At 40.3% G+C, this 25331-nt stretch overlaps 3 protein-coding genes across 5 annotated transcripts; 2 read left to right on the top strand and 1 right to left on the bottom strand.

Annotated features, from left to right (window-relative positions):
• Positions 1 to 3391: 3391 nt before the first annotated feature.
• ngdn (neuroguidin, EIF4E binding protein) lies at positions 3392 to 5982 on the bottom strand. Its single transcript, XM_077508730.1, has 11 exons — positions 5899 to 5982; positions 5565 to 5624; positions 5337 to 5408; positions 4946 to 5083; positions 4780 to 4864; positions 4651 to 4703; positions 4475 to 4577; positions 4182 to 4356; positions 3864 to 4017; positions 3669 to 3735; positions 3392 to 3571 (listed from the first exon to the last, which is right to left on the bottom strand). The coding sequence occupies exons 1-11, from the start codon at positions 5914 to 5916 to the stop codon at positions 3552 to 3554; spliced, it is 945 nt and encodes a 314-aa protein (XP_077364856.1). The 5' UTR covers positions 5917 to 5982; the 3' UTR covers positions 3392 to 3551.
• Positions 5971 to 7935, top strand: cebp1 (CCAAT/enhancer binding protein (C/EBP) 1). Its single transcript, XM_077508731.1, has 3 exons — positions 5971 to 5988; positions 6904 to 7177; positions 7246 to 7935. The coding sequence occupies exons 2-3, from the start codon at positions 6929 to 6931 to the stop codon at positions 7552 to 7554; spliced, it is 558 nt and encodes a 185-aa protein (XP_077364857.1). The 5' UTR covers positions 5971 to 5988; positions 6904 to 6928; the 3' UTR covers positions 7555 to 7935.
• Positions 7936 to 10992: 3057 nt separating this feature from the next.
• slc22a17 (solute carrier family 22 member 17) lies at positions 10993 to 23975 on the top strand. 3 transcript variants are annotated; one of them, XM_077508729.1, is made up of 11 exons: positions 10993 to 11086; positions 12436 to 12474; positions 14602 to 15128; positions 16965 to 17068; positions 18065 to 18219; positions 18304 to 18469; positions 19098 to 19222; positions 20719 to 20824; positions 20906 to 21129; positions 21718 to 21829; positions 22562 to 23975. In XM_077508729.1, exons 3-11 carry the CDS (start codon positions 14655 to 14657, stop codon positions 22836 to 22838), a joined length of 1743 nt encoding a protein of 580 aa, XP_077364855.1. In that variant the 5' UTR covers positions 10993 to 11086; positions 12436 to 12474; positions 14602 to 14654; the 3' UTR covers positions 22839 to 23975. The 3 variants fall into 3 exon arrangements, with proteins under 3 accessions (XP_077364855.1, XP_077364854.1, XP_077364853.1); XM_077508728.1 differs by lacking the exons at positions 10993 to 11086; positions 12436 to 12474 and adding exons at positions 13294 to 13638; positions 13721 to 13859; XM_077508727.1 differs by lacking the exons at positions 10993 to 11086; positions 12436 to 12474 and adding an exon at positions 13294 to 13859.
• The last annotated feature ends 1356 nt before the right edge of the window (positions 23976 to 25331 follow it).

The raw sequence follows: 25331 nt of genomic DNA on the forward strand, positions 1-25331 counted from the left end.
AAACGTTTACATGTAGAATATTTTTTTGCCAGTGTGTGTGTCAAGCTCAACGGGTTTTGGTGATTGTTAAGACCTGCAAAAATCAGCGTCCTTTTTTATTTTTAGGCAATGAGTTGCCCTGATTGGTATTTTTTTGTAAAAGTGTATATACACATCATCGCTCGTTGTACTCATTGCACAATGTTACTTTTATTGTCCAAAGGGGCAATCAAAAATGAATAAAACAAAATGGAAACGTACATACGTTTGGATCGGTGTCAAGACAGTGAACAATTTGAGTGGTGGAAACTAAAAGAATATTCATAAATGACTTAGTTATCACACTTAGAATGAGTGTACATTTTTTGTACAAAATACCGTATGTGGGGTATTTTTATATTTTTTTATATAAGCCTCAAGGGCTAGGTGGCACTGTATTTATAACTGAATGTTGTCATAGAGATACCTTCAGGCCTTGATTATAAGCATACATGTCAAGTGTGGGATTTTTTTTGGAGCATGTACCGTGGAGTTATTAAGCATATCCTTCATTCACGATATTGCTTTTAATGTCCATAGAGGCTATCAAAAATAAATAAAAATATATATATGTTTGGATAAGTCTGATGCCAGTGAACATTTTGAGTGGTGGAAACTAAAAGAATATTCAGAAATGACTTCGTTATCACACTTAGAATGAGTGTACATTTTTTGTACAAAATACCGTATGTGGGGTATTTTTTTTTTAATCCTCAAGGGCTAGGTGGCGCTGCATATATAACTGAATGTTGTCACAGAGATAACTTCAGGCCTTGACGATAAACATACATGTCAAGTTTGGGATTTTTTGGAGCATGTACCGGGGAGTTATCAAGCATATCCTTTTTCATTGCGAAACACTAAATTTGATGCCCCGCCCTCATCATATAGTATTTAGAATAGTCAAAATTTTTCCCCCTGTCGTTGGCTCAGGTCTTGACATGGTCCAGGCCAAGTCTTAACTCAGTCGGATGAAACGTGTAGGAGAAGTGGGCAAAAGTCTGCCCCCTGTGAATGTGCAAAAATCGTAAAAAATGGGACATTCAAAAATTCATAGCTCACTTCCTGTTCATTTTAGCATATGGGTCCAAGAGACTTTTTTGTAGGACTTGGGCTCCCTCATACACCTAAAAATATTCGTCGTTCTTGCTTAAACGTACAACCGGGACTGCTTTGTTAAAAACTTCTAGGGGGCGCTATTGAGTCATTTTTGTAAAAAATAGCACAATCAACAATAAAATATGGCTCATTTTACCAGGCCAGATGTGTGTGCCAAGTTTCATGAGTTTCTGTGCATGTTTAGACCCTCAAAACTGGCGTTGTTTTCTTGGAGAACAGCGCTTAGCCACACCCACAGCAATTCGCGAAAACTCACAAACTTCGTGTTGTGACATCATGAAGGCCGAAACCCTCATCTGAGCAAATATGAGGTAGGTCCAGTTAACGTGTTTGGAGAAAAACGTAGAAGAAAATTCGTAAGAAAAAAAATTGCCACTAGGTGGCGCTATCAGTTAGATGAAATATAAGTCAGTAGATGTCTTTAGGGCTGGACTCTCATCAAATGTGTGAAATTTTGAGAAGATAGGATCATCTCGGTCAAGTTAATGCAGCTTTTATTTTCACGAAAAATCTTCAGACTTTGCGTCACCGTAGAGGCCACGCCCTTTGGCGAAAAGTTACAATATTCGGTGTGGGGCATGATCAACATCTTAAGGCTTTTCTGACCAATTTTCAAATGGATCCCTTCAACAAGCTCAGCACAGTAGCTAAAAACGTAAAGTATGACATTTATTGTAACCACTAGGTGGCGCTATATGTATAACTGAATTTTATCATATAGATGTTTTCAGGCCGTGACTATTACGTTGCCTGAGAAGTTTGAGATTTTTTGGAGCTTGAACATGGGAGTTATTAAACATTTGCTCTTTCTCGACAAATGAAATTTTAAAGGCAATATTTGATGCCCCGCCCCCGTCATATAGTATTTCAAAAAGGCAAGATGTTTTGCCCAGTTGTTCTCTCAGGTCTTGAGATGATAAATGCCAAGTTTGAAGTCAATTGGATGAAAAATGTTTGCAAAGGGGGAAAAAGCATGACCACAGTGAATGTGCCAAAATAGGCCAAAATTGGACATTAAAAAATTCATAGCTCACTTCCTGTACATTTTAGGAAATGGCTTCCACTGACTTTTTTGTGTGTCTCGGAGTGCTACACGTGCCTGCCAATTTTCGTAGCTCTAGCTCAAACGGGCCGGGATTGGTTTTTATTTTTCTACGCTAGGTGGCGCTATAGAGTCGCGTTGTTATGACAACTACATAATATCAAATTTTTCGCCGGGCCCGAAGAGACTGCAAAGTTTGGTGAGTTTTCGTAAATGTTTAGGCCCTCAAAAATGCGATCGTTTACGGAGAAGAAGAAGAAGAAGAATAATAATAATTCCTACAAAAACAAGAGGGACCTCGCAGCGGTCGCTGCTCGGGCCCTAATAAAGATGTGTAAAAAGTACAACGTGTGAGTGTATCATGTACCACATGATTAGCCATTCGAGTCAAACCAGTGTTACCTTTATTTACAGATAACAGAATTTGGAGTTATCACGTATCAGAATACCAATCCAACTTTAATTTTTGCAGGATATTCTCACATTTATCTTAGAATTCTGACTTCAATCTCAGAATTCTCACTTTAATTTAAAGACTGAATTCTGATCGTAAAATGCAAAGTCAGAATTCCCTCTTTAAATTCAGACTTCTGATTTTCTCAGAATTCTCTAAAGTCATAATTAGTACAAAAAAAAAAATAGGTTTCTAAGATTAAAGTCAGATTTCTGACAACTTTTTTTTTTTCATTCACAGGCCCCACTTCTGTATCTTAAAAACAAAACAAAACAAAAAACAGGTATGGGCATCAGAAGTTCAACAAAGGAGCAAAAAACTTTCTGCTTGGTTAAAAAAAAAAAAAAGACTGTCATACAGTGGTGCACCTTTAAAAAAATAAATAAATAAAATGCATTGTGATAGTAATTGTTTTATTGCCGCGTTGGTAAGAAATGACAAGTTGTGAAGTAGGGCCCAGTTAAGAGAATCGCTGCACTTAGTACATATTAAGTGATTGTTTTAGAAATGTTTAAGTCACACTGATGTCTGCTGAAAATATTGAAATCTTTTTTTATTTTGTCAATACGGCTCGAATTATGTATGTACATGTATATCACATCAATCAGTCAGAAATGATCAAGAGGGGAACAGAGTATGCAAAATAAGTTGAATGTTGTACCTATTGAAAATGGTATCTATTATGTCCGATAATTGAGTCTTATTGGCTATACTGAATTAACCCCTATTGCAGATTGCAACTGCACTGTTCATTTGGGTTTAAGATGAAAGGAACTCTATTTACTTAAGGCGATTGAGGGGAAAAAAAAAAAAAAAAAGATTTATTGTTCAACTATATTGCAACAACAAAATAGTTGACAATTGTTTTTTTATCCATAGATGGTTTAAATGTGAAGTGACGACAGTTCCACACTGGTCTTATCTGTGCTTCTTGAAGGCTAGAGAAACAAATGAGGGATAGAAAACAATTTTTTTAATGGCAGAAAAAGGAAAACTGGGACTGAAATGAATTTTGACTCTTTGAAACATCCTCACCTTTTCTTTTCGTTTTCTTCTTCATGATCTGCTTCTTCTTTTTCTTGGGCCGAGGGTTATCAACATCCTGAAGTAGTTAGTGACCACAAAGCGTTACAACCTGACCCAGACTAGCCTCAATGTCCCCCTTTCATGCAGCACAGGGCCGAGTTGGTCTGGGCCACTCGTCTGTTTTGCTTATGACAAACTGCTCACCTGGCCGCCCTCCCCACCCGTCAGTGGTGTGATGTCACCAAAGTGTGTGATGCCACCCAGTTGACCAGACATGGTCATTCGTTTTCGCTTCTTGGCGTTTTTCTCTCCTTTTGCCACATTCAGTCGAACCATCATGGATTCCTCAAAGTTTTTCCTACAGGATTAGAAGTGGAAAAAATGTTGAATTCTTTATTAACACAAGATTGAGAAGCAACATCTCGTTTGTGAGGGGTCCCCCCACAAAAAAAAAACAGGGCAATCCATAATAGCACGACAGAAAAGGAAAAAACAACTTAATAAAACTGCTGAAAAACAAACCTGTGCAGCTCCTCGCGGCTTTCTCGCTCACTCTGGAAATCCTGTCTTTCCTGGATCTCCTCGGGAGCGTCGCTGTACTGCTGCCGCAGCTCCTGGATCACAGAACTTCTCAAGGCAGCGCGCCGCTGACGATCCACCTGAACCTTCTTCTTGTCTGCTTCTGTCATGTCGCCATCTAGTGGTAAAGAATGAGATCATCTTGGATTTCCACAGTACTGGAAATTTACATTTTATCGACAGGATCCACTCTAAAATAAGTTGTAAATGTTAAAAATTGAGAGAAAAAAAAATACCGTAATATACAGCTGCAATCTTGGGTGGAAAGTATTTCTTGTCACTAGTGTGGACAACTTTCTTCTCAGCTGCCTGCTTCTCTTCATCTTCAGACTCACTCAACTGTTTCAATAATGAATACAAGTGAACAAAAAAAGCACGTAAAAGCCAATGTCAAAATCACTGGTACGCATACCTTGCTGATGAGATTCTCCGGGTTAGGACGAAGCTGCAGCGGGTCATTTTCAGCTGAAACCATAAACCCCAGAATTTCATTTGCTGCAATACAACTGAACATGGGCTGTCATCAATTTGAACATCTTACCCAAACTGCCAGTGACAGCTGTGCGCACCAGTTTATCAATTTGGTACTTGAGTTTGTGGTCAAGTGGTCGCATCTTCTCCAGGACCTAAAACAAAAGAAAACCACAGTTCATATACTTCTACATAATACAGTGTTACAGTGTAGTTACTGGCAGTAAACATCTTACCGTCCTGACTGTTACTATTCGGGTTAAGGCTTCACTCTCTTTTATTTTTCCACCTTCTGTCTTGATGCTGATCAGGTGAGTAAGGTCTTGAAGATAGAAGAGTAGCAGGTGATAGCGAAGATCCAGAAATGACAAACCCTGTCTCAAGGAAGGATAAGATAAGTAGGCACAGAGCAATTTTAATTAAAATGTATTTTAACACAAGTGAACCATAACAATATCCCAGATTTATTTTAAGTGATAATTTTTGAATGGATTTGTACATTTATAAGCAAAGTATAGAATATAGAGTTGCATACTTTTGGTGCAGATCCACACTCTGCCAAACAATGCTGCAGTCGTATGTGTGTAAAACTGTGACGATTATTTTTGATTCCCATTCTGTACTCACCTTTGTTGTCTTAAATAGACCATCTTTAACTTTGGTGATCAGATCTTGTACATGATTGGTAACCGCTGCCACCTACAGAAACGTTTTGTTCACATTAACTAAATGGGAGTACTGTACTTAACATTGTGTCATGGAATCTTTCATTTGCTGAAATACCTAGCATGCATTTATACTGATACTTTTTTTTTTTTTTCGATCAGAAAATAAAGTAACCCACGGCGAATTTACCTGCTCTGCGAGACTATTCAGCAGTTCAACAACTTTGGGCAAATCACTATCGATCAAATCCTGCAAGAAAGGTAAAGTGGTTGTTTTAAATGGGAAGAAAGCCTCAAAATACACAAGTTGTGAAAACGACCAAATGCGTTAGCTAGCTCGTTAGCCAGCATTTCTATTACAAAACAAACATCGAGGCAAATTGATTCATTACCCACGATTTTATGCATCAAGACAATCTTTATCATTTACAATGTAAAATGTGGTTCCGAAAATGGATGGATCGTCATCGTACAGTTTTTTTTTTTTTTTTTTTGTAAAAGGCAGCTAGCAAAGATTTACTCACGTTGTCGATGGAAGCCATTTTGGATGTACTGAAAATACGGAAGTCGTAGTGGGACAAATCTCGTTTGGCGAGTTCCACATCGCACAGCAAGTAAAACATTCATTTATTTTAATAGGTATCGAATATAATTTCTTATCTGTGAACACAATGTCAATATTTTTATACTATTGTACTTTGTGAACCAATAATGAATATCATGCATTCATAAATAATGGTGGGCATTTTTAATAATTATTGTGTGCGCGTGTGTGTGTTGAAGTGAGAGAGAAGGAGAGAGTGGGAGGGGGCGGAATGGGGGTGGATTTGAGGGGAATTAAGCTTTTTTTCTTCTTCACCCCCTCGGACCATTTACCATCACTGTCAACCTGCATGACAACCTGACATCATTATCTGAGAGTCTGAGGAGAAAGTCATGGTAAGTTAGACCATTTGTTTGGGTACATTGATGCACTTATAGATAAACATTTTTAGTTCAATTGGGAATTTCTATAACAAACATGCAGTAGGATGTAGTTATTAAATGCATAACAGCAAAAATTTACCTTTTTTGGCGAGCTTTACGGAGGAAAAGTTTGATGATAGCATTTGTGCCTGATTCAATGAAAACAGAGATGTAATTGTTGCTACATCTCTTGCATTACATGTTAGTATTATTAGAATTACACAATGGTATTTAATGTGTTAATGTTTCTTCGCTAAATTAAACCTTCATTGTGTGAAAGTTGAAACAATTTTTTTGTGTACGTGTTTTGGTGCCTACTTGCATCTTTTACGACTACAACTTTTGTTCATGGCTGAATTGCTAAATTTAATCTTTATGCCAATACTTGAATTGTATAGTTCTATAATATAAAAACGAACGGACATAGTTGCATAAAAACAGAAACAGCTACGTGAGTGTTCCTTCCTCATGTTGATTATTATCCTTCTGTATCAAAACATTTGATCTGTTTTTATTAATTGACATTTTTTTTACATTGAACCCCAGCAGATGTGTGAATCCAGGGTGTCGTCTGTCATCCAGGAGTGGATGAACCCGTACCCGAATCAGGCCCACGTGACCGGCCTGAACCCAACGTCTTCAAGCCCTGCCGGGTCATCCAATTTGGTTTCAATGGACATGATAACATACAGCCAGTCTCAGGGGCTGAGGGGGGCCGGTGAGGACAGGATAGACGAGCAGATGATGGGACTGCCATACCTGCCGTACACGTCTTCTTGCCTCAGCAGCACCACGAGCTCAGTGAACCACCACCAGAACCACGGCAGCAATTTGCAGGTGAGAGACGTCATACATTTTATATGTGACGTTAAAAATTGAGCAAAGCACCAACTTCCTCCCCTCAGGAGTTCTCTCCTCCTTTCATCTTGCCCACCATGCGTGCTCCGGTAGCCAAGAGGAGCATCAGCAAGGACAGCGCCGAGTACCGGCTGCGGCGCGAGAGGAACAACATCGCCGTGCGGAAGAGTCGAGACAAGGCTCGCAGGAGGATCCTGATGACACAGCAGAGGGCCCTGCAGCTGCAGGAGGAGAACCAGAAGCTGCAGATGAAGATCGGGCAGCTCTCGCAGGAGCTGGACACTCTCAGACATATCCTGTCCCAGCAGCACCTGCCGGGAAGCGAAGAGGGGGCCACAGTCATCACCACTGTCTGAGCAAAGCTAGATTTGAGCATAAAGAGTTGCAACTGTACATAAAACATGAGCAGCAATTTTGGTTACATTGAGTGGTGGTCTAATATTTTTTTTAAAGGGCTGTGCACAATCCAAGGAGAACCACTACAAGAACTGTATCTCAATTGTGCATTTACAAAGATATTAATGCTCAGTGGACATTGCGTTGCATCATACTGAGAGCTGTTTCTAATATTTTGGTGACCGTAGAATGCAAAATATTAGAAAAACTTGCTTATATGATACAGTGTAGTTCCACCACTGCAAACTGTTAAGTCAAAACTGAGCATTGTTGTATCTTTTAGTGTTGTAAGGAAAAGCGGTGTAGAAAATGGATGGATATTAAACTGAATGTGTACCTAACATCCTGGCTTCTTCAGTTTGTTTCGTGTACAGTAAATGATGTGTTACTGTCATTTTGTTTTGGCGTTATTATGAGCAGTTCCAGTTGTGAAATTCATTTGAGGCTGGTTACAAAGATACGATATGCAACCGAGAACATAATATAATGTTTTTTTGTTTTTTTTTCTGTCATTTGCGTCTCTCGATTGTGGACAATATCTATAAAGATATTGCCACAATTAAGATCATGTCAGAATAGTCCAACAGCTTGATGCTACGTTTAAGAAATTTGAGGTTATTTTAAAGGTTGTAACATGTAATGACTTTTTATCATCCCCATTTTAACTGCCTATATGCTTCTGATGTGCAGGATTTCAGCAAATATCAGATTAAAAATTATTCTGCTTTAACAAATATGATGCTAAATTTTAAGTAACACACTCAGTCACAGTAGTATTTTAGCCAAACAGTTATTATTGTGGTTGTTGCGGAGGTGCGTGTAATATAGTTTATAAATATGGTAACCAGAATTATTGTTTTTGTAAAGGCCCAGGCATTTTAATGAGAATCTTGATGAAAAAATAGTTTCTGTGGGATTAAATTCAGACTTCAAAATCAATCAATTTGATATACAGGTACTAGCATGCATAGTGTATATTTATCAATTATCATTTAGTAATTATTCATGAATTTATCCATTATTCTGCAACTAAAGCTTTGTTGATTAATTTGCTTTGCAGGGTGGGGTGAATTTCTGCTTTGAGGGCTCAAAAAGAAATAAAGGAGACACAAACTAGCTCAATTTTGACATCGTTTGAAATGCAATATAATTAATAATAATAATAGTGCATACAAACCATGAAATAGATCTTAAAAGAAATAAAGGAAATGGGCCAATATTTTGCGACTGGGACTTTGAAATGCTCACGGACAAACAAAACATTTATATGCAGTAGACCGACTCGCTAGCTAGCTAGTGGCTACTTAAAATAAATACAAATAAAGACATACATGTACTCTACAAACAATATCAGGGTGAGTATGTCAAGGAAACACAGAGAAAAACAAATACAAAACGAAAGATAAGTGATGCAAGTAAATTAAACAAAAATATCTGTCTGTCTATCTATCTAATCTATCTTATCTCTAACCGTGAATTTGGTTCTATATGGAGCTTTTGCAGATTTGACATCGTCCAGTATGCATTGAAAGGACACATTCTTTCACATAGACAATGGTATGACGCAACCGAATGTATTCTCCATCATTGCGTACATTTATGCATTGTATCTTACATCAGGGAACATGGCATCCACCTGCCACATCATTTACCATAAGTTGTCTAGCCACAGAAACGGACGTCATGTCACGGACCGTTGTTCACTAGCGGTTTCCCTTTGTGAGATGGGTAAGATTTCGACACAGCGGAGAATGGAGATGAGGGAGCGTAGAGATAGTATCAGTGTTTCGGGCTGCCAGGGCCTTCCTGTGGCTGTGATGGTCGTGAAGGGACACAGAGATAGGAGACGCAGGGGAGGGGGTAGGGGAAGCCAGACTGACACCCTTGTTTTATATAAATATATCTGCCCAAGACAATCGTTGGATCATATCATTGTCTAAATCTCAAATTCTGAAGTGGGCGAAGAGATCAAGAGGTCGAAATGTTCATTTCGGATACTAAAGATAAAGCAAATATAAATGCGTACCAATCTGTCTGTGGTGAATTTCTGATTTTCAGACTCATGCAATCAAATTCAAGGAACGGATATGCAAATTGTCTCACTTTGAATCAGTCGTTCAACCTTCATAGTTGTGGCACTAAATGCTTGAATATTTCGTATAAACGACTTCAAATTGCTCACTGCAGCAAACTACAGAATCACCCCCTTCTGTGATTCTGTCTCTCTATCATGTTGCTGTGGCGAATCATGTGAGACGACACAGTGGCCATCACATATTGAGCACCAAACACTGACTTCTTGTTTGACCTGAGCCGAGTCTGTTGAAATGTCCCGCAGTGTCGTGTGGGGCAATATGTGGTCCTGTGGACTGCGACATCTCTACAGAGTGAGGAAAGACTGTATTTCATCTAATCCTCGCCAAATTACCCAACAAGCAGCAGAATATGTGAACCCCCACCACAACACCACTAAGCATATCTGATAATCCAGTCATTAATTATTTTTCAATTTCGCTGACACTATGTTAAGAATCAAATCGCAGATGGGGCAAACAAACTGCTCGATGCGGCAATAGGAAACCTTTATATAATCTTTTAATCGAGTCATATACATGACAATGATTGCCTATTTTAAGATGTAAATATAAATCTATCAATCGATCTCAACCCTGGTTGACTATTACTCTCTCTATTTACTTCTTTACATCATATTGCCAACCATGGGTGGCCATTTTGCATACTGTGATCGATGGCTCATCCATTTAACTCATATACTCCAAATGTGTATAACCTGAGAAAACAAAATCTTTTTTGGCGTTTTTTATTGCATTAAAAATGTTAGTTGTTGCAGGTGATTTGTGTGAATTATGGTGGGAATGGTAATGGAAAGTGCAAACATAAAATCTCATAATCTTTGTATGTCATGCTGAAAAGAGAAGTCATTAGATTCTTGTTTTGTGAGTAAAAAAAAAAAAAAAAAAAGTTCTGTTATTCTGCAGGAGTGACGATGGCCCTTGAAATAATGTCACACAGGCTATGTGGCGCCACCATGTGGCAAAATAGTGTTCGTAAAGTGGAAGTTTTGTCATGATGAAGTCGTCATCTGTGAATGTGTGGCACATAAATCAATTCTTGTCCCGCCAATCATACTAAAGAGGAAATGACATGACATAATAATTTGAAATGTCTATAATATGCTGCAAAAAGTATTTCCCCTCTTGTTAAGGTTTAACAGTAACAGTACTTGCTATCGGGTATGCTAAAAATGCCCCCTTTGTTATTTTCTATTTTTTTTTGTGTGTGTTTGTGTGTGTGTGTGTGTGTGTGCAAGTCAGTTTTGTTGCCTTTCAAAACTAAAATTCAACAACATAATTTACATAAATGAAATCTTTGGTCACGAGATTCTCGAAGATGACGTCACACAACAACGAGACGCGCTCTCACGATGCCAGGTGGCTCGGGTCGCTCGCACACTGCACCTGTCGTCCGTCGGTAAGTTGGTCGTTTAAAGTCGTTCCGTTTTTATTTTAGTCTCACATAGTAAACAAAAGCCAAAGTCATAGAGTGCAGAAAACTCAAGCAAAACAAATGCCGTTATTTAATAGATTTTGTAGGTATTATGACAGCGTGCTAGCCTAGCTCAAATTGAAACGTACTACTACTACTACTACACGAGCAGCTAGCAACTACGATGAAGTCTTTGACATTTGGATGCAGTTGGCACTTAGGACACAGGGGACACGTCCCCATCAGTTTCATAAAGACCACTCTCCTTCCCATACAGTTTCGCCACGGCAAAAAATCTCCGGTAAAACTAACGTTCCTCTCCCATCGGCTACAACTACTGATGCGTTTAAGGTACACAGAAAATATCGGAATTTGTTTCTTGAGCTTTGCAGCGATAACAATGGCCATCCTCTGGATGCCCTGATACTGTATCAAAAAATATTTTTTGGGAAAATTCTGCCTTATTGCAGAAATACAGCATCCACAAGATGGCCACTTGTGAGCCCATTTCAAACTGGCAGATTTATGGTGGGAGTGGCCAAGGCTCGCCTGATTCCAAGCGCTTCTTTTTACAAAATGAGTTGGGCGTGGCGAAGGCTTCGGTCTACACACGTCTGCACCTGAAGACGTATTGATAGGCATAGCTACATGATTTTTTTGCTCTTCAGTTTCAATATATGATCACCAAATGGCGCCTTTATGTACAGAATGCCATTACAACAGGCATAATTCTCCGCTTGGCCAGCAGTACCAAGCAGCTTCTGCGACTAGACCCTTCTAGTGTGACGTCACGTTTAAGTGCGCCCCTTGCGGTGGAGGGCAGTGCATCAATACGAGTGATATATATTTGTTATAAACGTGCGGTCTGTTTGTTAGCGGCGAGCAAGCTAAGATAGCTTGAAGACTTCGATATACAGCAAGATGAGTATTTCCGGACACAAATGATTTAATGAATGACAATTTACACCATGAAAGTAGAGATCGACGTACTGTTTCAACCAAAAACAACATACCTTAAGCTTCCACTTTACTTTGTTGAAAACGCTCGACGAAAATTAAGCTCTCTGCATTCTTTTTTTATGGGAGGCGGAGCGGTAGCTAAACAGTCGTCAGCTGGAAGGGTCTATTGCGAACTGCACAAGTCTTAAGAAACACTTTCACTAGATGTTTTGGAACTTCATTGTCTTCGGCTAGATCAGTCTTGTGGCATGTACTTAATGACAGCTGAATTAAAATATACTTTAAAATATATGTGGAAATTGCTACATGATCTTTGTTTTTTCATTTTAACCAACAGCTTGTTTTTTGTTTTGTTTTTTTGTTTATTTTTACAGTGGTGGGGTTTGCGGCCAGACTGAGGTCCTAAAAAACAGGTACAGTAGCAGTGCTTTCAGAAATTAGCGGGACAAGGAAGAAAAAAAAAATCACCACGTTTTCTCAAAACAAACAATCTAGCTTGTCTAGATGTGGCAGTTTATTGTTGAGTACGGTTGCAATAACTAAAGATTGACAATCTACACAAATAATAATAAATAAATAATAAACGGCAGGGCACGGTGGGTGAGTTGTTAGCATGTTCGTCTCCTAGTTCTGAGGACTCCGGTTCGAGTCCAGGCTCTGGCCTTCCTGGGTGGAGTTTGCATGTTCTCCCCGTGCCTGCGTGGGTCTTCTCCGGGTACTCCGGTCTCTTCCCACATTCCAAAGACATGCATGGCAGGTTAATTGGGTGCTCTGAATTGTCCGTAGGTTTGCTTGTTAGTATGGGTGGTTGTTTATCTGATAGGCGCCAGCAACCCCCACGACCCTTGTGAGGAGTAAGCGGTCAAGAAGATGGATGGATAATAAACGGCATTTGCTCTTACATGAATCAAGCTAAATGTAAATGTGACATTTTTTTGTGCTACATGAACTATAGGAAAATCATAATAGCATTACTTGTGTTACTTAAAATCTAAAGTTCATGCTCACTTTACATAATTATTTTTATTTATGTAAATTTGTTGTTCATAATTGATTCTTCATACACATGTTAAAATAAGTTTTCTTGTGGGTGATTGTCTATCTATCTATCTATCTATCTATCTATCTATCTATCTATCTATCTATCTATCTATCTATCTATCTATCTATCTAATCGATCGTGAAACGATTGCTCTGCAATCGATACACAATGTCTGGCGGCGCCGAGACAGGAGACGTCATCGACATTTGGACGATTGCGGCCGAAGTTTCCCGAATTCCAAGCCGCCGGCGGAGGCTCCCACAAGCCTTCCTCTCAATGCAGTTCTCCACAAGCTCTTTGTCCGCGACCGGTTGGATGACGACACAGATGTTGTCTGTGACAATTCGTCGCTGTTGACGGTCTTCTTATTTCCTTTTGGAAAACCGAACCTGAACGGGAATTCTAACGTTTAAAAAGACAAGGAGGGAGTAGAGGAGGAGCGTCAGGCTCGGACTTGCTGTCGCCAGACGAGCTTCATCACCATTACAGCAGCTGCCAGTGTTAGCTAAAACACAACTACCGTGTCCTTGTGTGGGTCAGCGTGTTTTTTATTTTATTTTATTTTTTTTATTACTGTCCTTGTTATCCTAAAGTAATGTCGGTTTACACTGGACTAGCGTACAACGCAGACTGGCATCGAGGCGAATGTTCGTTGAGAGCCGTTGAAGTACTCTGAGCAGGCTGTTCTGGCACTCCGCAATGTTCGGGACTTTTGCACGAGACAACGCAGCACGTAAATAACAGCCTAAAAAGAGGGTACGTAAACAAGTGCTTGTTTGAAAGCCACGCAGTCGTTGTGTATGTTTATGAGCGCCGTGTCGTGTTGGGGCAGGTGTGTCTCACAGTTGTGCGCTTCCTGCCCCTTGTGGCTTACATTCCCTTCACGTTTTCAACCCCTTATATAACCCGGTGGGATTCCTCTGTGCACGGTTTCCTGTGCAGGGAAACACTGGCTGACTGCACCCAAAGGAGAAGATGTGTATCAACAAGGGAGGCTGGCAAGTAACGAAGTACAATTACTTCGTTACTGTACCATACTTAAATATTTATTTAACTGCACTTTTAACCTTTGTTCCCTACATTTCTATACACAAACAAATATATCTACTTTTTCTTAGGTTATTAAATTAATAAGCACATTTTTTTAGTATCTGGGGATGATTACATGATGTAAAGAAATACTAAGAGGTAAAGTCAGTTGCATTTGAGAATTTTAGTTTTTAAGCAAGTCTAAAAACAAGCAAGTCTAAGTATTATGTGGTGTTCAATAATTCTTGGTGTAATCTGGAAAATCAAATACAAGTAAGGTGTGTTGAGTTGTCATCAAGAGCTAATTCAAGCATTTATTTGTAACTCACCTCACAACAGTAACAAAGTTAGGCAACATTGCACAGGGAGTCCTCGATGTATATTTTACTTGTTGGGAGCTTGTGATGATGTTATAGTGATGTAATCATATGTTGAGATTTAATGTGTGTAATTCCTTTTCCTCTCACAGGTCTTTGCTACGTCTCTATCTCTAGCACCTCCACTGTCAATCCCTCCTCCATCATGACATCGCCAGACTCCCCCCCTCTTGTTTCCCCTTCCCCATGTCCCGCCCCTCCTCCATCCCTCCCCACGTCCCCCGTGCCTTCCTCCCCTGCCCCGTCCTCCTCCTCCCTCCCAGTCCCACCCTCACTGCCTCCCACGGGAGAGGTGATGGTCCTGGCTCTGGGTCGTAAGAAACAAAGGGTCCTGATCTTTTTGTCCATCCTTCCAAATCTCTTCCTGGCCTTCCTGCTCTCCTCTGACCCCCTCATCATCCTTTCCTCACCACACCACTGCCACCTGCCCGGGCCCGCGCCGTCACCCGAGGTGCTGAACGTCTCTCTGCCCTGGGAGAAGGGCTTGAGGCCTGGCGGGAACGGAGATCTTTCCCAGTGTAAGCAGTATGCCAACGGGAGTCAGACGGTGGTGGTGGACTGCCAGGCCGGCTGGGATTATAACATCACGGAAGGGCTGAAGAACAACATTGTAACTGAGGTAAGGCTTCAAGTGGGCGCCCTTATTGCTTCGCTTGTTATTGAAGCATCACATGCTTCTCAAGGGAATTGTGTTTTTATTTTTCTTGCTGAGGCAAACAAGTATTGTGTTGTGCCTTGTTAAATAGCAGCTGCACATACTGTATCGTCATTTTGAGATGGGTAAAAGGGCCTCTGAGTAAGATTTTGACAATCCGAAAGCATACCTGAAAGTGAGTTCCGGCAACTGATATTACCTTCAAGATGAAACATCAGAGATTTGATTTGTGAGCATTCTAAATAATTGATCACCATCACAGGTTAATCCTGATGCCGGAGGCTTCTCTTACACGCTCAGCCTCCTTCTCACCTTTCGTTTTTTGCTTCACTGGTCAGGCAGACCCTAAATGAAATTCCCCAAGCCAGACATTTTTTTCCCGGGCCTCCATCTGTCTCTTTCACAGCTGTGGCCCAGAATCATTATATCATAGATGTGCCCTCCATTCATCCCTTCCTTCTGATTGTGACCAGTCAGAGACGTCTGGAGGCCATTTCATTATGACCTTGGACTAAAAAGACATCTGCATCAAAGGACTAGGTCATGCTATTTAATTACATAATTCAAAGGTCTGTGTTTATCTTTCAGTGTAACTATTAAGCATGGATATACGGTACATTAAAGTACAGTATATTCAAAACAGTCGTGCTATAGCAAAATAAAAAAAACATAACCAAAATATGCATTTAGTATCATGCTCAATACCACTTTTTTTTTTTTTTTTTTTTTTCAGACTGATGCCAGTACTCAACTTTTGAGTATGGATACCGATACAGCAACTATTTTTAATGCACAAGGCCTTTCTCTCGACGTTTTAATGTATGTAATAAAGTGAGACAATTTCAAAGTGGCCCTTGCATCCTTCCATTTTTCTGTATGCGTCCCTCAAAGGGAAAAGTTTGGACACCTCTGCTATATGCAATAATGGCCAGGCTTTCTCTCCAAAGTATTTTTGGATTTTGCTGTTGGACCTTTGGTTTCCTCTCATTAAAGCTCACTGCCTTTTAATTGTGTTTTGCCTGCTGCAGTTCCACATTTAAGTTGCTCTCTCTCTGAGTCCTGTGTGTTTGTATTCACTGCAGTGCTGTGAAACAAAGGTTTTTTTGTACCAGGTTTGCAAATGTGGAGTGCAGATCCGTTGTTCCGTTTATCAAGCGTGATAACCAAGATGGTCCCATGTCTGAGAGACACGGTCATGGACATGGGGAATAAATTTCATGTTAGCCACAAAAACAGGGAGGGACTGTTCCTATACAAACAAGTAACAAGTCTGAGACAGCTCAAGCAAGTATTTGTCTGTTAAAGCAAAAATGAAATTGTCACAAAACTGGTCTGGGGAGTTTTTCAACATGTTTGTCTGCATTTCCCAACCTGTATCCACCCATGGCAGCACCATGGCCTCATGTGCATTGTTGTGAGTCTGAATGAGCAACAGGATGGCGGAGATTATTTGACAAGCTTTTATGTTTCTGCACTCGGGCTCCAATTAGGCAGAGGCTTTTCATCCGCAGCCTTCTGGTCCCGCTGTTTGTTGCTCTCTCGATCATTAAAAATCATTTTGCTTTCAGCGTTCAGCAGACTGCAACGTTAGCAGCGCACTTGTTAATGGAAATCAGTGGCTTGCCTAAATGTGATTAAAAGTCGTGTTTTTATGACCTCCCCCACAGAGATGATGTTTTGCTACAGTTTGTCTGCAAAAAAAGGGTTTATCAACTTAATTTGAGTGGAAATACTTTTCATTTTATGTAATTCTACTATAGTAATTCAGCGCTGACATTGAATTTGTCCATCTCTGTGCAGTGGGATCTGGTGTGTGATCGCTATTGGCTGGTCCCCGTGGAGGAGGTTTGCTTCATCTTGGGGGCTCTGACTGGTTGTCTTGGACTAGGTTTTACTGCTGACAGGTGAAAAACGCACTCACAAGGCCAAGAACATATTGCAAACATTTTGATTGAGCAGGGTTCTACAGTGTGACTAATTTGTACTGAAATATCTTAAAATGTCAAAACAATCGGCATAATATTTAGGATTTTTTTTTGGACATCAAGCATTGTTCTCCCGTTTACTATAAAGAAAAAGCTTAATGTAGCTTAATGTTACAAAACTATGACCAATTGCCACCAAAATTCATTTACACATCTCGACCTATAACATCATTTCCAAAAATCAAAATAGATAGATTTAATTTTATGGGCGCTCAGGATTTTCCTCTCCATAGAAAAAGTTGAACGTCACTAGATGTCAGAAAACAGCGACCAATCTTTACGAAAATGCATGTGGATATGTGCCTATGCCCACATCAATCTCTGAAAAATATCAAAACCATAACAGTGATATTTTGGATTTTATGGACTTTAACATACTTTATGTGGACTGCATTTTGATTATGATCTGCCTACAGTGGAGGTTTTGAGGATAATTTATAGGAATATAATGGATGTAAAAGTTTCCATTAATGCACCAGTTGACTAAGCACAACATTTGGTAAGATGAGCGAATGAGTCATCCACCTAATTTCTGCTTCTCTATTAAAATCTAAAGCAATACAAAAAAAAAAAAGACATACGGCAGTTTTATGAGTACATTTATTTAGACTATTTTTTTTTTAAGAAAAGATTTTATCAACATTCCAGCAACATATTCAAACAAATATAGATTTTGTAAATGATTTTGCAATTATTCCAGAAATCTTCATTCTGTCGTCCTGCACAAACAGCTTGTCTGTTTGCTTTCTAGTTGGTGTAATTCTATTTTCTTAAGAATGTGTGCTGCACACATTTGAGTCTGTTTGAAGTTATTCAAACACAAGAACTGTCTTTTCATTTCGAGTGATTCATCACTGAACTTAGTTTTCACACAAACAACAACTTCCAAACACCGCCTGCTTTTTTCCTTCACAGAATTGGCCGCTCCAAGACCTTGCTGACGTCACTCACTCTGTCAGTGGTGTTTGGCGTTTTGGTGTGCGTCTCCCCGTACCCTTCCATCTTCATCGTCATGCGCTTCTGTCTGGCGGCTGCGAGCGCTGGCGTCTACCTCACCCTCTACATCTCTCGTAAGTTTTGCAGACCCAAGCAAACGGTATAACATGATGAGACATTTTCCTGTTGAGGTCATTTGTGTTTGGTTGCTCTCTCAGGCCTGGAGTTGTGTGAGCCTTCACGGAGGCTGATAGCTACTGTACTAGCGGGTCTGATGACCGTTTCTGGGGAGCTGCTGCTTCTGGCAGTGGGCCTTGGCTGTCAGTCCTGGAGAGGTCTGTTGGGAGCCGGTACTGCCCCGCTAATGCTTTTCCTCAGCTACGGGTACGAGAGAGCTTAAATTCTTCATGTTTATACACTTTTTGTATTTTTGATATACAAAAGACTTGAGATACATTACAATGCCCAATATTTTTGGCTTTCCAGTGGACACTCAATAACTCACCTATGGTCTTATCAATTCATTCATTCATTTTCCAATCTGCTTATTTAAAAAAAGCTTAATTGGGAACATGAGTCTATGTTATGCATATTTATCTTCAACATGCTTATTATTGCCAGAAAGATGCTATAACTGTAGACAGAATCCTGATTGGCATTTGATAAAGTGTCTCGATTGCATCTGGCAGGCTTTTTTGGGTTGTATTGATTGTTATTCCCTCACCACACTGAGCCCTTTAGCTCATGTCAGTATGCATTAAATCAACTTTGTCAAGGGTGCACAATCGTTTAAGAACTCTGTTACAAGTTAAACCACAAACCTTCAAAAGAAAATTTAAAAAAGTAATAATCACAGATTAACAACAAACAGTTATAGTGGGGGGTAGATTATTACATTGCACATGTGACCCATGGTGATTATTTTCCACACTGAAAGGCCAAAATCACAAATGCTACAAAGGTGTGATGCTGGGTAAAGGTCGAAAGTATTTATGTGTTATTTGGCCTGCAGCATTCCTGGAGTTTTTCCAGAGTCTCCTCGCTGGCTCCTTCTGTCTGAGCGACATGGAGACATGAACTCCTTCAACGAGAGGGGAAACTCCAACAGAGATGTGAGGGATGATGAGAGCTTCACAGGTGCGTGGCTTTTTTTTTTTTCATGATGCCTCATCATATACTGCTTTGTTTTTTGGTAACACACACAAAATAAATTATTTACAATAATATGTGACCATCTCTGGCAAAAGGGTCCTCGTGAGCCAAAGAAAGTAAAATGGAGATATTGATATATTCAAATCCTGCACTTAATTCCCTTTAAAATTGACAACGTTACAGCAATTTTAATGTTGTAAGATAGCAATCCCTAGTTTTGAGAAAAAGGGGTTTAAAGTTTTGGTACTTGTGTCTTTCAAATGTCCATAGCAACCAGTACCTAAGGAAAAACATATGAATCTGACATTTTCAGGAACTGTTAAAATATCAGTGGAAAGTTAATTCCAATAGCAGGCAAGGCTATCGTCCAAGATTTCAACTCTTTAAATGTTTTGGAAGTTTGACCTCTCAAGAGATGAAATCAGCCTCAACTTTGAAGATCACATTCAGCTTACAATTCATCTTCTGAGGCATCAGCCAAAGTTTGGTTATTTTACTGTTGGTCCTTGTGGTATTTTCTTGTGTAAATAAGGTCATATTACCACAGTGGGAAATTTGATTTAATAATTTTGTGTCAATTAAAAGGCCTGTGATAAGTGCTTTAGATAACTTATCATGGATATCTCAAATACTTTTGGTCCCTTGAAGAAAATGAACATGTTGTTGTTGTTTGTTTGTTTTTGTTTTCATACACTTCTACTTTTGTTTACATACACTTATATTACAATTTTGACTTTTGTGCTGCTTTGAAATGAAACTGGAGTCCTCAAGGAGGCTATTTGTGGAGATATCTCAAAATGGACAAAAAAATGTCCTACTGTCTAATATCGTCCATATCTCTAGATTTATCCTCACGATGTATGTTCTATGCAGCCCCACTAGTCTAAACACAGCATTCTGATTAATATTGCATTTGTTGAAATTTGACTTATGAAGCAAAGTCCAGCTGTATTTATCCATCTCGGGCAGCCATTTTACCACTTACTCTTAACTGAAAATGACATCACAGTTGCTCAGAGCTCAGGTAACGACCAATCACAGCTCACTTGTTTTCTGAGTTTGCTCATGCTACGTTGAAAAGCTGAGCTCTGATTGGTCCTGAGCCCTGGGAAACTGTTAGGTCATTTTTAGTGGTCGGCAAGTGGCAAAATGGCTGCCCCTGAATTTTGCTGCTTAATTCAAATTCCATAAACACAATATTAATCAGACTACTGTGTTTAGAAAAGTGGTGGTGCATAGATCATATTGTAAAGAAAATGTTTGGGCTGACATCCTCTAAGTCAAGACATCTACAATATACTACACTTGAGCTGGTGCATTACCTGTCAGTGAAAAAAAATAAAAAAATCCAAGTGATTCACGGTTGCGATGTGATAGGATGAGGCAAAAATTTAAATGCAAAATGATGCATAAGCATCAGTGCTACCTTCATGGGCCTGATCTACAAAGATTGATTGCTGTTTTCTCTTTGTTGGCACCAGAGATCGATTCGGAACCAACACCCTCCTCACGTCCCCACCTTTCCTTCCCTGAGCTCTTCCACAGCAGAAACATCTGGAAGAACCTATGTGTGCTCGGCTTCACCTCGTGAGTCCTTCGCCACAGCTTCCTTTATCCCATTTTCTGTTGCCGTCAACACAAACTCAATTGTCTCGATGCTCCCTTTAGATTCATCTCTCACGGCATCAGCCACTGCTACAGCTCTTTCCGTGGTGATGTCGGAGGCACGGCTCCCGGCTTCTATTGGACGTACCTTCTGTTGGTGTGCACGGGGGGCGGCGCATGGGTGTTGCTGTGGGCGACCGTCGACAGGTGGGGCCGCCGCGGCATTCTTCTGTTCTCCATGACGATGACGGGCCTGGCCTCCCTGATCCTCCTGGGACTCATAAAGTGTAAGCGAGATCATTTTCTTTGACCTATATGAGAGACGTGTAGACATTTGCAAATTCGCTATATATGGGTTTTAAGTCCCTGAACATAAATATATTGTATTTCTTTTAGTTTTCCTCAGCTGAAGAATGGACGTCCTTGTTTTAGTCTCTATCTCCCTCTTGTGGCACAAAAGGTTTACTGCATAACTAAAGCCAAATTATCACCCAGCTGCAGTTCAGGTCAGGTCACTGCTCTCATGTTCGGAATGCTCAAACCTGATTGGACCTGTGTTCACACTGTGAGATATGTCAGCGTGACAAGGAAGTCACTGATGTTAATAGTATGATATCATAGCAATCACGTCAACAGAGAAGGCATGCTAGGAGGAAGACACCATGCAGTTTGTGTTCTTTATTCCCGGCAATTGTTTTTTTTTTCCTTTACAGGAAGACGTTTGGTAATAGCACACCATTCCTGCTACATTATACGCCACTGTCAATTGATCAATAAACTGCAGCTTTACTGTTCAAATAGTGAACTACACTGTTAAAAGGCCTAATCGTGAAGGGCAAATGCAGAATTATGACATGGCGTCTTTCCGCTTCCAGATCTCAGTGAGACTGCCATCACCGTTTTCTCCGTGATGGGCCTCTTCTCCTCGCAGGCCGCCGCCTCCCTCTCCATTCTCTTAACTGCGGAGATCATGCCCACCGTCATCAGGTAAGGAAGATACTTGAGGTACTTTACATCAATGACTCCCAACCACCGTGCCGTGTCACAGTAGCATACCGTGAAAGATCAACAAGTGCGCTATCAATATCACTTGAATTGCTTCCAAAATTATTTATTTACATTTTTTTTTTTTTTGTTGATATAGCTATGCTAGCAACATATAAGGACGGGCAGAACAAATTTTTACAAATTTATGCTTTTCTTCATAGCTTCTCTATCTCCCTGTTGCCACGAATAAGACAAATTAGCTATTTTATGTTTTCACATTTCACACTGATGAAATAAATTTACCAGTAAATTGAGGGGATAGTGCTGGAAAAAAAATTACGTAAATGCACAAGTAATTGACCCCTTAAAGTGCTTATAGATACCACAAAATGTTGGCAAAGCACTACTTTTCTCTTAACTAAATCTCCTCAAATTACGTCAACAAACAGTACTGTAGTTCTTTGGCAGCAAGTTCCTCCAAAATGGTGGCAAAACACACTTCAACATAGCTTCATGGCACCAAGATGCTATAAGATGGCGCCAAAGTAATACTTTTGGTGCTTGGCCTGAGGTCAAATACAGCAAATATGTGAGTTTTTCAGTGACTAATGGAGTTAAGAGTACAAAAAAAAATCAGTTACAACAGCTAATATTCCTGTTGCCTCGGTGCAATACTGGTTGGGAAGCAAGATTGATTCATTTAATTACAAGCTGAGGGCTGTGGGTTCACAGAGGGACGGGCGTGGGCGCCGTGCTGGCCCTGGGTTGCGTGGGTCGCCTCAGCTCGCCACTCATGGACCTGAGGAACCACTACGGCTACTTCCTGCACCACGTGGTCTACTCCACCCTGGCCCTGCTGGCCGTCCTGTCCATCCTGCTGCTGCCCGAGAGCAAGAGGAAGCCTCTGCCTCAGACCCTGGCCGACGGCGAGCAGTACCGGCGTCCCCCGCTGGGCAGGAGGAGGCGGGACAACGTGCCGCTGTTGGCCACGCCCAACCCGGAGACTTAATGTCCTTGGAGGAGTCGGAGGGGGGTGTGCGTTTCCACTTAATGGTACTTTTCATTTATGTTGATGGAGGAAGGAGAGTAGATATAAAAGGGCTGTAAAGATTTTTGAACTCTAGGCGGTTGATGAATCTTCCTAACACTATCGTCTCTTTGTGGCTCAGCTTCCTCCAGTTGAAATCGTTCTTATCTGTTGATGATTGGCACACGCAGTCCCTGGCATGTGTCATGTTTTGGTGTTGTTTGTCAGACCTCGTTTCAAAGTGAGATGACACCTCCCTCATCTGACGTAGAGCACAGTTCTCAGATGTATCCTGTTACACTCCAAGCTGTTGTTTGCTGTAAATAGTTTTCTTGAAATGTAGGATTTCTTTTGAAGTGTGTCTGGAAGATATGTAATGTCAGTGCACTATGCAGAGGAGATAGCGTGGCAAAATGCACTTTGATACGACGACGTTAAAGGAGAATTGCCCAACTAAACAGTCGTACTGCACTGCGTAATCAGTATTAGGAATCCAATTCAAAGTGTAAATCTGACCAGGAGCCGTTTAAGCTGTACCCAAAAGAATCTGAGCAATACATTTTCTTTTGTTATAAATTAGGGTTTAGGCATGTAGGCAAAATGTGTCGCAACATTCCTATCTGCATGTGTGGAAGCACTTTGAAGGCCTTTTTTTTATGCTTTTGTTCCTCAGAAGCTTACATTACCTCTTTAGAAGTCTCAGCTTAGACGTGTATGAATCCAAGTGGAGTAGAAGCTCTCACAGTGACTAATATAAGCCTAATGCTGAATGTCTGTCGATGCTGTAGAAGGGGCCCCGTGACGAAGCTCCACAGTAGCTACTGAAGGGCCCTCCGAGCTCCGCGTTAGTCTACTTCTGACTGTTTTCTTGCTCATGTTGAATGTAGTGACTGCAGTCAAAGTCTATGCTGGTGGGCTCAGTTGTGCACAGAAAGGAGTCAGGGTTTCCTAATTAAAGGGATAATGAATATTACAAACTCATTCGTCACCTTTGGCTACTTCCTCAGTACAATTACCTAGACTCTGATAATACTGTGTCTGAAAACACTGATTGTTCAATGATGACCCAGTTAACTCTGTAACCTGATTTAACATCCAATAAAACTGGTTCCATGAACAGTCTACGTCTCATGTTGGAGCTCGAACAAACTAGAGCACTTATGAAAGATAAATTAGACTTTGGCAGTTGTTGTTTGCATGTGGTTTGTTGAAGGAATGGGGAAGGACTTGCCTGCCACAATGTTAGGTACACCTGTACAGCATAATGCATTCTAACTGTGTCAAAGCTACAAATACACCATTGTTTTTTATTATTTTATAATGGCCACAATTATTTGCACTAATGATCAATGCCAAAGGATAGTTAAACAAACCACGGTTCAAAATGTTCTGTGACTGATGAACCAAAACCGATTGTCCATTTTCCTTAAGCCCCCCCCTCCAGTCAAAATCACAGTGTGATCTCCCGCTTAAGCCCTCTAATCTGTTCAGGAATCTCTTTCGCCCTGTGAAATGTGAGCTGTCAGAAGCGAACAGCAAATCATTCCCCGAGGAAAGACGAAATGGAACGAAAGCATTAAGAAAATTTTTACGTTCTACTTAATGTGCGCGCTACACATTTACTCAGCTATGTTAACAACGTGAGGGAATATCCATCAAGTCAGTCACATGAAGAACTGCGCACGGTTCCTGTTCTCTCCTGCTTATTCAACTGCTGGGAGTGTGCTCCACAAGCCAACCAGGTGCTGACTGCTGAACTAACAAAGGAAATAAATATAGCAAAAACAACTTGGCAACAGAAACAGAATGGCTGATAATCACTTGCCATTTACCAACATGTTTCGGCACAGGCTTCACACAAACGTTTCCAGAAAGAAGATTGAGACGCAAAACATTTCCTGAAGCAAAATGTGTTATGAGTGTCAGGCATTGGGCAAGGATAAATCACAAAAAGGCCCAGAATGTTCCACACTGGTCATGAAACAATGGCTGCAATGTGTGAGTGACATTTTTAACACAAAGGTGGGTAAGGTTGTGAAAGTTGACGGCTGTTGTACCTACAATGTGCTCAAAAGTCTTTTTTTTTTTTTTTTTTTTTTTTTTGCAATACAGAAATAAAATAAAATCAGAAGAAAATCAAAAAACGATCGAATTTTCTGAAGAAAGAGTAAACAAAATATTTTTTGAACGATTATAAGAGTCACAAATTGAAAAGACCAAATCAAACTTTCCCATGTTTGACTGCCAGGGAAGACCAAATGTTCTGAATGTTAATTGCGGCACCTCCCCGTGAGAGTTTTTTGTTGTGTGAAAGCCAATACTGTTGACATTTGCACATGCCTCTTTTGTGTAGCAAATCAGCATCGTTTTTTTTCAGCTTGTTTTGGTCGTGCCCATTATAGGAATCGGATTTTGACATACTAATTTTATGTTCTAACCTCTTTGCATATTACATTTCAAATACTTAACATAAGG

This window comes from Festucalex cinctus, chromosome 20 (genome assembly GCF_051991245.1).
Source record: "Festucalex cinctus isolate MCC-2025b chromosome 20, RoL_Fcin_1.0, whole genome shotgun sequence".
Taxonomy (NCBI): Eukaryota; Metazoa; Chordata; class Actinopteri; order Syngnathiformes; family Syngnathidae; genus Festucalex; species Festucalex cinctus.

Bases quoted from the DNA above. Each gene is read 5' to 3' on its own strand.
- slc22a17 (XM_077508729.1), top strand. From the start codon at position 14,655: ATGACATCGCCAGACTCCCCCCCTCTTGTTTCCCCTTCCCCATGTCCC. The intron at 18,470-19,097 runs GTACGAGAGAGC...TTTGGCCTGCAG, and splicing joins ATGCTTTTCCTCAGCTACGG to CATTCCTGGAGTTTTTCCAG. The intron at 21,130-21,717 runs GTAAGCGAGATC...TTCCGCTTCCAG, and splicing joins CCTCCTGGGACTCATAAAGT to ATCTCAGTGAGACTGCCATC.
- ngdn (XM_077508730.1), bottom strand. The intron at 5,409-5,564 runs GTAAATTCGCCG...ACGTTTCTGTAG, and splicing joins TGAATAGTCTCGCAGAGCAG to GTGGCAGCGGTTACCAATCA. The intron at 3,572-3,668 runs GTGAGGATGTTT...TTGTTTCTCTAG, and splicing joins GAAGAAAACGAAAAGAAAAG to CCTTCAAGAAGCACAGATAA.
- cebp1 (XM_077508731.1), top strand. From the start codon at position 6,929: ATGAACCCGTACCCGAATCAGGCCCACGTGACCGGCCTGAACCCAACG. The intron at 7,178-7,245 runs GTGAGAGACGTC...TCCTCCCCTCAG, and splicing joins ACCACGGCAGCAATTTGCAG to GAGTTCTCTCCTCCTTTCAT.